Source organism: Barbatula barbatula, assembly GCF_947034865.1.
Source record: "Barbatula barbatula genome assembly, chromosome: 3".
Lineage (NCBI taxonomy): Eukaryota > Metazoa > Chordata > Actinopteri > Cypriniformes > Nemacheilidae > Barbatula > Barbatula barbatula.
The window spans coordinates 21866896-21879438 of NC_136764.1; the positions used below are offsets into that span (position 1 = coordinate 21866896).

General features: G+C 36.7%; 2 protein-coding genes across 5 annotated transcripts in view; both read right to left on the reverse strand.

Moving 5' to 3' along the window:
• lrrcc1 (leucine rich repeat and coiled-coil centrosomal protein 1) overlaps window positions 1-659 on the reverse strand; it is a 9764-nt gene extending 9105 nt beyond the window's left edge. Inside the window, exon 1 of one of the 2 annotated variants that reach the window (XM_079453477.1) lies at window positions 494-659. The gene's annotated coding sequence lies outside the window, so the exon portion shown is untranslated. The remainder of the gene's footprint in view (window positions 1-493) is intronic. The other variant, XM_079453476.1, reaches the window with a different exon arrangement.
• On the reverse strand, window positions 494-10026 carry LOC306892408 (RALY RNA binding protein like; the record flags this gene model as incomplete). 3 transcript variants are annotated; one of them, XM_079453486.1, is made up of 8 exons in its annotated part: window positions 494-1289; window positions 1749-1784; window positions 1868-2019; window positions 2362-2475; window positions 2851-3005; window positions 3688-3729; window positions 3816-3888; window positions 7615-7748. In XM_079453486.1, 7 exons carry the CDS (start codon window positions 7676-7678, stop codon window positions 1752-1754), a joined length of 633 nt encoding a protein of 210 aa, XP_079309612.1. In that variant the 3' UTR covers window positions 494-1289; window positions 1749-1751. The 3 variants fall into 3 exon arrangements, with proteins under 3 accessions (XP_079309612.1, XP_079309610.1, XP_079309611.1); XM_079453484.1 differs by lacking the exon at window positions 7615-7748 and adding an exon at window positions 9771-10026 and having other exon boundaries at window positions 821-1289; XM_079453485.1 differs by having other exon boundaries at window positions 821-1289; window positions 2833-3005.
• Between the last annotated feature and the right edge of the window lie 2517 nt (window positions 10027-12543).

Below are 12543 nucleotides of genomic sequence, written 5' to 3' on the forward strand. Positions count from 1 at the left end.
CGTGTTCTTGCTATAGACAGGTCCAGTTGAAATACGGATTGTTAAACACTGGGCATCTGTTAACGCAGCAAGCCAAGGCAAGTTTATTTATATAGCACATTTCATACACAATGGTAATTCAAAGTGCTTTACATAGAAGAAATTAAAATATCCATTTGATAGAACAGTGAACAAATTAGAAAATTGTACCAGTTAAGAATAAAAATTAAAATAAAATACAGTTTAGAATAGAAAATAAATAAGATAAAGTACAGCAGCAACAGATGTGCACTTAACAACACAACGTGTACGTTCACTTAAAGCCAAGACGACAAATCCACGATCGGCTGATAGTGGCTGATGCATTTATTAACTGGGATTCAAAGCAGTTATGTTCATATAATGCTCTACAAATAATAGGAACACAAATCGCATCTAGGTGACATTAAACGCAAAGTTATACTTTCTAGCTTCGTTTTATTTTTGTTTATTACATGTGCGTTAACTTACTGACCTTCGTTTCCGGTGTACCATAACTAATATGTAGAAACGATGAAATATAATAATCGTCTGCCGAGTGTTGATCAACTTTATCCGCCTGCTTTCGTTGTTTTGCCGCTGTAGAAATTAAAAGTCCCGCTAAGCTCTACTTCATATCCAGCACTTCCGGGCGTCGCTGCTTCCTGTACAGGACTTTTCTTTTGTTATATACTTTTATTATAATTATATAAATTGTGTCTTGAGAAAGACTTTACATCAAGCAAAAGTAATGTTTGCTGTTCAATGTACTTTTTTAAAGCCCAGCAGTCTGTTTACTAAATTACAACGAAACGTGTATTTTCAATTTTATTTCACATTTGGGTGACACGTTACGAATTCACAAAACAAACACAGTACTTATTTAGGATATTAAGTACAAAAGTATATACATTGAAATGTAAGAATAAATGAGAATTCGTGAATTGTTTGAATTGTACATAAATATGCATTAAAACATTATTCAAATATATGTACATATTGTGTGTATATACATTTACATGACAATGAAGTTTTATGACTCATTGAACATTGACAATGAACATTAATTTGAAAGATGATGTCTCCCTCTTGCTTGGTTTATGCAGTGACAAGCATGTATTCACACGTCTGAACAGCTTTTGGTTATTGTCCCTGGTGTTTATTTGTCCTTATAAATAAAGAAATCTATCAATAATAAACTATTCAAGCCAGACAGTTTTAACATTAAAAATGGACAGTTTCCAGCTGGACATCTTCGAAAAGAAAACTTGATAGGTGTGCTGGACTCCGTCCTAAAGAAAGCAAAAAAGCAGACCCAAAAATCTATTAAAAAGTGATACAAAACGAATGCGTTAACAATAAAATAAATATTTTATTAAAGGTCAATAAAATTGTAAGTGATATTTCAGCATCATAAGTGCTTTCAACTTCTATTGGTTACAAACTGAACAAAGAAAAATTAGCCGGAAGGTCAAATGATGAAGTATGATTTAGAAATAAATGGGTTAAATTGGAAGTTGTGTAGTAGTTCACCCAAAAATGATTGTAAAAGCTGGGGATCTTTGGCAATTATGAAAACAACAAAAGCAATATAATTGTATTCTTATAGAGCAGCGGGTCACTTAAACCGGGTGATGGTTCATGTTAGATCATTCCACAAAACTCTTGAAGGACAGATAGTATCTACTTTATTTATAAAATTGTAAATGTGTATTTTGAGTGCAAGAGTGACATGAATGCTGAATACAAACCGTTCAGTTGTCTATATCAGATATGTGGTTTTCTATCTAGGGTTTAAAAACACACACAGTCAGATCTCAAATAGTCTGATATCAAACAAGACATTTAGATGAATTCATTAAGTACTCACCAGTTCATTGTTAACACTGTCATCAAAGTCATCATAGTCATCATCAGTCACATTCCAAGATTCGCTTTCCTGATGCACTTGATCTTCTCCAGAATCCTCTCCTGCCTCACTATAGAGGGATTGATGGGCTTTTTCGTGCTTCCTTTGGGCCTCTTCACAACATCGAGATCCCAGACAGACAGAGGTGGGTACAGTACAAACAAAGGTGAATGAGACGACGAACAAAAAGATTAGAGTGTGGCCCAAAGCCACACTGAATATAAAAAGGATTACAGGGTACTTGGTGAACTCTTAAGAAGTTATGCCAAGAAAGTAAAGGTATGAGTTTCCAGATGTCTGCTCTACCAGCTCAATGTTTTTGAGTGAAAACTGAATGCTTTTCTTTTTTTCGATTACCTGCGCTGACACTGAAAGTGATGATGACAAGTGTTTTTAATCTACCTCCTGTCAACATGGCCTCTACACTGACAGCAATGTTCATTTCTTTCTCTTACCTGCCTCTGCAAACTGCTTCCGTTCAATCTTCTCTAACCTTCCCAGTAAGGAGTCAATCTTAATCTTGATCTGAGACAGTTCTTGCTTGATTTTCAGGAGCTGATCGGATTTCACTTTGGGAAAAAAAACAGAAAAATAAGAAGGAAAAATATTTATCATCATGATATTTAGTCTTTTGTATGGCACTTTAGGTTTGAAAATGACTATGGTTGTCGGATATACCCAAATGTGATTCCTTATCTTTGAAAGTTATGGTACATGTTTATTGTGTCCATTTTTTAACTTAATATTTTTTCTTTTCTAACCCTCGCTTATGTTTCTCCAAACCTGTTGGACAGCATTACGATGAAACGCAAAAAAAGGTTTAATGGCTGCAGGGAACATCTCTGGATCTTTCAGAAAAAGGGCTACAAATCTGAAGAACAGCTAGTTATATGGCTCTAACAGTTGAACAGAAATGAAGGACAAACCCATAAAGCAAAATGAACCTGAAGATAGCGTTGTTATATAAGAAGAGCAGCTGGACATCTTTGGCTGGAAAGAGTTTTTCGTTCTCCGTGTTGAGAGAGCGACCACACGAGAATGTTTGATGGGTATGATAGCCCGAGGGGATGGTGCTAATCGCCCATGAATGTCAAAAATCCTGACGAAAAAAGCACACATATGCATACTTTAAGTGTATTTGGGTATGTGGATACCCCGAAAAAATGAAACCATCCCTTGTATAAAGTTTCTGTACACAAATATTGAAAATGAAATATACTTTATACTGCATGTGTAAGATTTCATTCTAATACATTTTCATATAAAATGCGAGAGAATCTTAACTAGTCCATACTTTATGCAAGAAAGTTTTGCAAAAGCGCACACCCTGTGCTACAAAATAAAAAATAGCATTGCAGTTCTTCCTTTATATTTTCTAATAATTTCAAAGGTGTTTGCTTGATCCGCAGAGAACCAAGTTCTGTCAAATGAGCAGTAAAAGCAAACACATGAAAATGTCAGAGGAAGGATGGGCGACACGTCTCTGTTGCTCGGTTAATGACCCGGCAGCTCTCTGACATTCAGTTAATGTCTCACTGGAGAGGAGTATTCATCATTAGTCCGAGCAAAGGAACCGAAGTCAAACCGATAAAATGACATTAATTATGGTTACTAGCGATATCTCTTCCTACAGTTTTTATTTTTTTGTGCAGTAAAGGTCATAAGGGACTTCACTTAAACTCTTATGAACAAAAGCTCCAGCATTTACTGAAATACCAATGTAATGGTCTAATATGATCCGAGACTTAATGCACTTTCATAATTATATGCAGCATACATACCTGTTATAAAAATCATTCCGGTAGTAATCAAATTCGTAGCCACTGTAAGAAAACATACATAAAAAAACATGTTATGGCAATTCACTGTTTACATGGAGAAAATGCAGATGCAATGCTAAAAGCTTAACCTGTAAAAGGAAAAGGGGCGTTTTGATCCCACCTTCGGCCTATAAGGACGGGGCTCTCCAGCCATGTTAATATCTGTAAAAAAAATAATTGCAGAAAAATTGTTTCCTTTTGAATCATAGTCTCGTTCTAATAAATGCAGGGCACCGGCTGGAAAATGGACTTGAAAAGCGTTAGAACTGCACAGGTACAGAATGAATGAATGATGGCTCTCATCATCAGACAGAGAGATGCTATCAGAGCAACAGCCTCCGTCTCCCTCACTCAACACAAACAGATGCACAATCATTCCCCGGTATCTTTCAAGGTCACCCGGCACGTTATCCTGAAGGACGGGCTGCCTGAGTCCCTGACTACATCACAATTCAGAGCTTTAAGACATTTACAAGCAATTTCAGCCTTCACTCTGATGAAGCACTAAATCTGCGAGGAAAAGTAGTGCACTTTCAGAGTTAAGATTAGTCTCTGGCTGACTGAGCCAAATTCATTACGGAGGCATATGGACCTTTCAAGTGGATACATTCATGCTTGGAATGTTTTCTAAGGTTGAGGACTCAAAACATTTGCCGAGCGAGAGGGTCACTAAGAGTTTAATTAGAAAAGTAGACTGCCATCCGATATATTGGAAAACAAAGAGAAAAGAAAAGGCAGGAGACAAAAAGTACAGTTCAATCTGTGGTACAGGTAAGAAGATGGTTGCATTTTATGGGAACATGGCAGTTATACAAAGAGTAATTAAAAAAGGGTTTTAAAGATCAGGTAACAAGCTATTTCATGCATTCTGACTTCTTTACACTGTTAAACAAGCTGGCTTCTCAGGCTTAACATTGTCTACTTGCCAAATTAACAGTTTCAGTGCAGCTTCAAAGGGCTTTAAAGATACCAGACAATGAATAAGGGTCTTATCTATCTAAAAGATAGAATGTATATGCTTTATAAACATAAATGCTCGCCTTTCTCTGTTTTGCAAAGCGCTCACGATTTCCCGCAATACATGATTAAGTTGAAATGGTCACGATTGACGTTGGAAAAATCCATCTTCAAATCGTCTTCAAATAGTTTTACCGTTTAACTCCTTTTTTGTAAACAGCGTTTATTTGGTATTTGCACTTTCAACTTGTAAACACTGACTCGGTACTTCCACCTACGTCAAGTGTGACCTTTTCGTCATCGTCTGATATCGTTTAAAGCCCTTTGAAGCTTCACTGAAACTGTAATTTTGACCTTTAACCGTTTGGAGTCCATTGAATATGGATAATAATCCTGGAATGTTTTGTCGACGAAAAAAGATACATAAACATCTCGGATGACAACAGGGGTGAGTAAATTATCATGAAAATGTATGTTGAAGGTGAACAATTCCTTCAAAAAACGAGTTGGACATATGACGAAGTATTTCTGTCCTTGATACATTCCTCCACGCTCCAACTTGTTTCGGAAAGTTTTTTATAAGTCTGGATCCCTGTTTCGTAACAGGTATCCTATTCCTTTTATTGGGCAATTTTCCCGGAAAAGCACGCCCATGCAAGGCGAAAAGAAATAGCCCGCCCGCGCGCCACCCAACGAGCGATAGGAAGACCCGCTTATCAAGATTGGCTGCACTGTGGGCCAGCAGCTGCATTTCGTTTCTCTTTCCATAGTGAGAGAAGTTGAGGTGTGTTTGTTTGTTCAAGGCATTTCAGTGATGGATGTTACATAAACAGTGGATATAATGCTGGATTTGGAAATCATTTGAAAGTCATAAATGGCACAGTCCCAGAGCTTAAACATGCCGAACTGCACACAGTAAATCAAATTAAAGCCCTATTCGAACAGGATTAGTATTATCTGGGGACCTCTAGTCATTTGTAATAATTGCAGAGGTTGTCTGTAATCTTCATCCCGTGCGAATCGGGCATGTCTGTTATTTGTAATCCCCCGCAAATGATTTACCATATTTTGACGAACACTGAGGTCCTTTGATAATATTAGTCCCTTGCGAATCGGCATCTCTGTGATTTGGCGGACTCATATATCATTTTTCAAGGTTTTATCCACCGCTTTTGAATAATGGAGAATCACAAGATTTACTTATCCGGTGCGAATGCACCACATGAAATGCAGATGTGGGGAGTTCATTTCTAAATAACACGAGGTCCCCAGATAATACTAACCCCGTGAGAATATGGCTTAGTTGGTACCAACATTCTTCAAGATATATTTTGAGTTCTGCAAGAGAAAGTCGTACAGGTTTGAAATGACAAGATGGTCAGTAAATGATGACAGAATATTAACTTTCACTTTAAGGTGTAATTCATTTTTAAAAGGACCTTTTTATTTATTTTTAAATACTTTTATGTTCTGATATACTTTTGAATTAAAGTAATCTGTATTTAAGTTTTTAAAACACCAAAGTGATTGATCTTCCTTGAATACATGTCTTTTTAAGAAAGAAAATGTGATTCTTGTCCCTTTAAATGATAATGCATTTAGGAAATCTAAAAATGATTTCTTTAGAGATGAAATGACCCAAAGCGCGATGCATCGCATCCTTCAACATTTCCAAGCAACAATGGTCCAGTGACACGCCAGTATTCATTTAGTATGCCAACCATCTATACTATATACATGGAGTCATGTCAATATTTTAATCTCTTTTTACCAATGTGCCTCTCTTAGTTAGTATGCTTTCCTCTGTCAGCGCTCTGTCAGGCTACAGTGAGCGGATAGATTGGCGTCTCTCTTAGTAATAGCCTCCGCTTAATGTCAGTGTGTCTGCCTGTCAGCTAAAGGGACGTCGGAAGAGGCAGAGCTGAGTATTTAGAGTGATTCATTTGACAAGACATAACTGCCTGTGACATGTCAGAATCTCTGGGAAATAACTTGCGCTTAAAAGCTAAACTCGAATGAAATATCTGTTCTGATCAATCTCTGCGTGCACAAGGACCCAGGATATACCTGACTGAGATAGTAAGGACTTAAAGAGTCCACCTCTCTTCTGTTCAACACCAGCAATTACTTTATACTGCATAACGCATTAAAAATATAGTTCCATAGCTGATATCACATAGATCCCATTGGCATTTGTGCACAGCACATTGTGGCACATCTCTTCATGGTTGTCTGTGCATTTCTACACAACCTACTTATCAACCATTTTTTGTCTTTTTTTAATCATTCCTCTTGTTATGATGCAATTCAGTGACTGATCTGCGCAACTGCCTGGAACTGTTTGTACTCCTGAGGACAAGTATCACATCCGTTTGTAGTGCGGCTCATTATCTCCAGTGCTTCATGTGCACAGAAACAGAATTTTAGCTTGGTAACTTTGATGTGTCTTTTTCTATTAGCCAAATTTAAAACATTGATCATAGTGAACCGACTAAAACGACAACATATACGGGGCAAGTGTGATTCTCAATGCGTGAAAACAAGTTAAAGTGGTCAATTTTGATGTACAGCATAATAAAAAATAAACACACATTTTGTCCTTTACGACAGGCGTTACCACATCAACAGGAGTAACTTGGTTAACTTTACCCATTCAAAAGCTTTCAGCGTAGTTGAATAAAAAAGCCCCTACTTAGTTTCATTAAAGAAATGTTTCATAAGATTGACATCTCTTTTAAAGTCATTTTTTACCTCTAATCGGAATAACTACACATTTTAATTTTCAATCCCAAAGAGTTCTCCTGAGTTTCATTCCCGATTATTGTTATTACATTCGTATTACATATTTATTATTCATCAAAAGATATTTCATTACAATTATCATTTAAACAAGTAAAAAATTGTATTGTAAATATTTTGAACAATACTCACATCGGTCACTGTAGCGTTTTCCTTTATGCATTGGTCTTCTGTACATTTCCATCGGGTTGTGCATAATATATTTTGAGCAAGAAATGATTGCTTTCTCTTGAACTCACTTCAACGTAGTGTCACAGTCAGAGACTGACTGAATTGAGTTAAGCATATAACCATGCACCATTTCAGACTGTACCACTTACACGGTCATGGGGGTGTTTACCAATATGCAACTATTGATTGATATTTAAAATAAAATATTCATTGTCCAATAAATAAGTGTTAACATTTTATCTTAAACCAGGGAAAAACATTCATTACTCGGTAAATCACTTCTATGTACATATGTGTCATCTTTCTAAAACAACGATTTGATTTGAAATGTTTAAGTACATACATAAATTGTTAAATAAAATATATCAACGGTAGTTCATAATCTTTTATAAGATTGTTTTTCAAAAGCATCCCACAGTTGCTGACATTCATTTCACAATCCACAATAAGCATGGTAGTTATTAACATTGTGTCTGGAGGCTATTCAAGCAGGAATATGCTGTTTCCTTTGAATTTAAGACAGGCTCTGAAATTGAAGACATTGAGATGTCTTTGCATCTGTCAGAGAGGTTGCTGAGGAACTTAAAAAGCTAATTATAGTGACGGCACACACAAACTCCCTTTTGTTAGGTGTGACATTGATGTTCTTTTTAATGAAGACATGCTAAAAGAAAATGGCCCAATTGAGGGCAGTTTTGGCGTACATGTTCTGAAATCATTTAAAATATAGGTTTATATAATAGGTTTTATAAATCTTGCTTTTAGATTTGCTTAGACAAATTCAGTGATGTCATTGTGGCATGGTATTTAGTATTTTTCCAGCATTTTAGTTTCTGCTTTCACTTGTAAGTAAAAGTGTGACAATAAGAGCTATGCATATTTGCCACAATAAGCTGTTTATTTCATTTAGTATTTGATTATTTATATATATGTTTCTAGGCACAACTAAATTGTGATTTTAACATAATGCTTTAAATAAAAAGGGAAGTTTGCCTAACTTGAGGAGTTGTGGCAATATGGGTTAAAAATGTAAAATCATAAATTGAATTGTCTTGTTAAACAAATTTGATGGTCCCTATAGCAAAAATATTTTACAATGTATGATCTTACCTTAAAAACTATATTGCACTACAGTGAACGGCTGATATTTTATTCAGCGCCATCTGGTGGTTAACTTTGCTTACTGGCCTTTTCGTCATTCAGTAAAATGGCATATCATTTAAAAATCAGCATATAGCACATTGTCTCTCACAGTTTTCAAAAGAATTAAGTGAACAAGTAGAACAATAAAAAGGTACTCGTGTAGAAATACTTTGCTCACCTACACATCCTCTTGCTAACAGAAGAGGGCAGTAAAACATTGTGAAAGGAAACAAAGTACTTATTCTCTCTCAACTCTCTCAATTGCACTCTTTAAATTATGAACATGCCAATTAATAATACTTTTATGATTACTGAGTATGTTTAAGGGTAAACTTTATTAGTTTATTTACTGTCCTGTTTCTAAACGACTTGCTTTAATCAAAAACATAATATATCTTTGTCTTACTTCAAAAGTTTGAATTTTTTTGTTTTATTACCCTTTAAAATGTTTTGAGGGAAAATATTTGCTTTCTGGAATTGCATTTCGAATGTATGTTGTGACAGATGGCTTGTGCCATATTAGCCAGACCCCTGACTGGAACTGGCGCAAGAAAGAAGTTGAGTCTTAAAAATGCATTTATATCAGATTGTTGAACAATTATTCAAGCCGAAGGACGCAGGATGTAATTTTCACAATTTTATGCAATATGTAACATGGGATCCCTGTTCTTTCTCTCTGTTCATCTAGGACTAGACAGGTGTAGTCTAAAATATCTAAAAACTACTGATATAGAAAATAACAGTAACAACAAAAGGGTATAACAAAAATCCAGCAAAGTAAAATTCTGTTTTGTTTTTAATGAGGTATGATGGGTATTTATCAGGTAAGGGGAACTTTGTGCCAGTAGGTTTCCTCCCTGCTTTTCTCTTTTTGAAGCTTTTCTCCTGATCTCATGCTCATCATTTCACCCTTCTCCACCTTTTTCAGTGTAATAATTTACAAATGTAATAAACAGACAAAAAATATCACGTACCCAAGTTCTGTCCAGCAAGTACCCTGGCGTTCTCGCCGGCCACTGCCGAGCAAGCGTTCCTCTCGCTGGCATACTGAACGAAAGCAAAGCCCTTATGCAGAGAGCATCCGGTGATCTTTCCATACTTGGCAAAAATCAGCTCAATGTCAGTCTTCTTGACAACAGCGGTGTTGAGGTTCCCAATAAACACTCTGGAATTCAGAGAGCGTGGATCTGTCTTGTTTGTTATGTTACTGGTTTGCATTTTCCCTGTCATCCTTCATTCGGGATGCCCTGAAACACACAAATAATCTTTATTTACTATCCCATAAGTTGTTTAAAACACATACACTGACATAGTGACCAACATAAGGAACAAAAAGTTTATGAGCAAAAAAGACGACAGGATGTCATTTTCAGACACATATTCTGAAAATTCAAACCCTGTCCTTAACACAGCCACACACATAATGACACAAAATGTAGACCTCCCCCCACATCCTCTGTTTTTCCCTCCTAATATGTAAGATTATTACTTTGTCTATGTATAAAGCTTTATAGTTGATGAGTCTAGTCGATGGAGCATTCAGAAGAACCGAGCTTGGGGACCAAGAATGAAACAGACACCGAAGTATAGTTCACTCAAAGTCAAAGTTTATTACAAATGGGTTCAGTATATATATATATGTAAAAGAGGAAGTGAGGTTGGGCTCAAATCCATCACATTGGTGCACAGAACATATATCACACCTTTGTTAGTATTCCTGTCTAAGATATTTATTAGTTCTTTGTTCTCAGAATACTTCTGTGCTCCTCTATCTCTAACTCACAATAATATACACCCTTATAAGGAAACATACATCATCCTCGTAGGTCGCTATAGCCGGGACACTATGGAAACCAGGCTCAAGGTGTCTTATCAGCAACTATCTCACAATGGCCACTTTAAGACCATCAGTCTTACAAATAACCATGTGTCCCTATAATAAACAAAACATATATTCAAATGTATTAGTGATATATCATTTGCAATTAGCGTATTTATATTTTGTTTTCACGTGCAAGCTGTTTTACATAACATTACTTAATATCACTTCTAATAAAAGAAAAGAAATTAAAATAGGAAATCAAAGAAATCATCAAAATAAGAAATCATCACTTTCTTCCCTTCTAAAAAGGAATTACTCATCCTCCTCATCCTCATCGTTCTCCTCACTCATATCACTTTCCTCATCTCTGTTCATCCCTACCTCAACTACTGATTCGTCTACTATCATTTCGGCGTCTGCTCTACTGTCTTCATCTACTTGAACCTCTCTTTCCTCTCCTTCCATCACCTAAACTTCCCTTCTTATGATTGGTGCAAGTGCCTCTTCATATAGGTGCACATAATCATCGTCGTCGTCGTCATTATCACTATCCAAATCGGTTCCCCATAATACCCTATGGTTAGTTTCAACAGCGAGACCTTCAGGTGTGGCTCTAGCCATCCTAATTCAGTTCATTTCTGTCAAATAGCGTGATATCATCATTACCTGATAAGCTACTTGCCTTGTCAAGGGAGCAAAAGATTGCATCACACATTTATGTAGGCCTTGTAAGATACAGGACCCAAACAGTATGAAGACTACTAAACAAACAATTTAATCAGCCGTTTCAGGTACTGGGATGGATTGCCTCATATGTGTAACAATGTCGGTGATGTTGTCTGAATAGTCTGGAGACTCCTAACATTTTGCACTCTCCTCCTTTTTCGGCTGTCAATATGTCCAGAGCGAGTCTATTCTGAACATCTGCTTCTCTCATTGTTCTTAACTGAGTGCTAATCAAATTCAATGCTTTTGCTGTGTCATTCTCCAAAGATAGAACCTGGTGCTGTTCTTTTAAGTTATCGTGCAATTATGAATTTCTTTCTTCTCCTGAATCAGAGTAATCGTATTTTTACCGTCAAACTTTCCTACTATATGTTTTCCTATCCCAGAACATACACACAATACTGCTGGAGGAGCATGTACGTGGAATGTGGGTCCCTGAAATGGTGTACCCGTGTACGAACACCCATAATCTCTAATTCCTAAAATTGGGGAATTTCCCTGTCGCACATTGTCTGTCATTGGTACGATCAAGGACATCTATTTAGGTATTTCGCATATGCTTTTGCTATTCCAAACCATATCAGTGTTCACCTCCTGCGTTTTCCACATAGACTGAAGTTGCAAACATACCCAACAATCCCCTTCTCCTTCCTCATGCACTACCCTTTTCTGTAATATTGCTAAGGCACATACCTAATTTCCATCACATTGAGCCTTCACCACTCTTATCTCTTAGGTGTCTGGAGTGAGGTCGGAGCCCATAAAGAAATCTATGTCGTGCGATGCATCCTCAGATGAGTCTGAGCCTTGTTTGTCTGTTCCTGTACGTAAGTCATTAATTACCTCCTTCACAGCTGAATCATGTTTCGGAGCTTCTACAGTAATCTGGATGCACAGTAATAGGTCCCTTCATCTTCTTGTGTTATGTCTAATATGGTGACCTTCATTTACCACGCACTTCTCCCGTTCGCCTCTATTCCAAAAAGAGCAGGTACGGTTTTGTCCCTATTACAGTATATGCACCTTTTCCCTTCTCCAGTTACTCTATGTTGTGCTTTTTCAACCGTTATACTAAATCTGGATTCTGGAATTTCCCAACTACAAGATCCTTTGCAGAAATAAAGACTGCGTAAGGGATCTTGAGCTTCGTCTAATGCGTCTACCACTGTCCAAATAATTACTGGACCAAACGCAAAAAG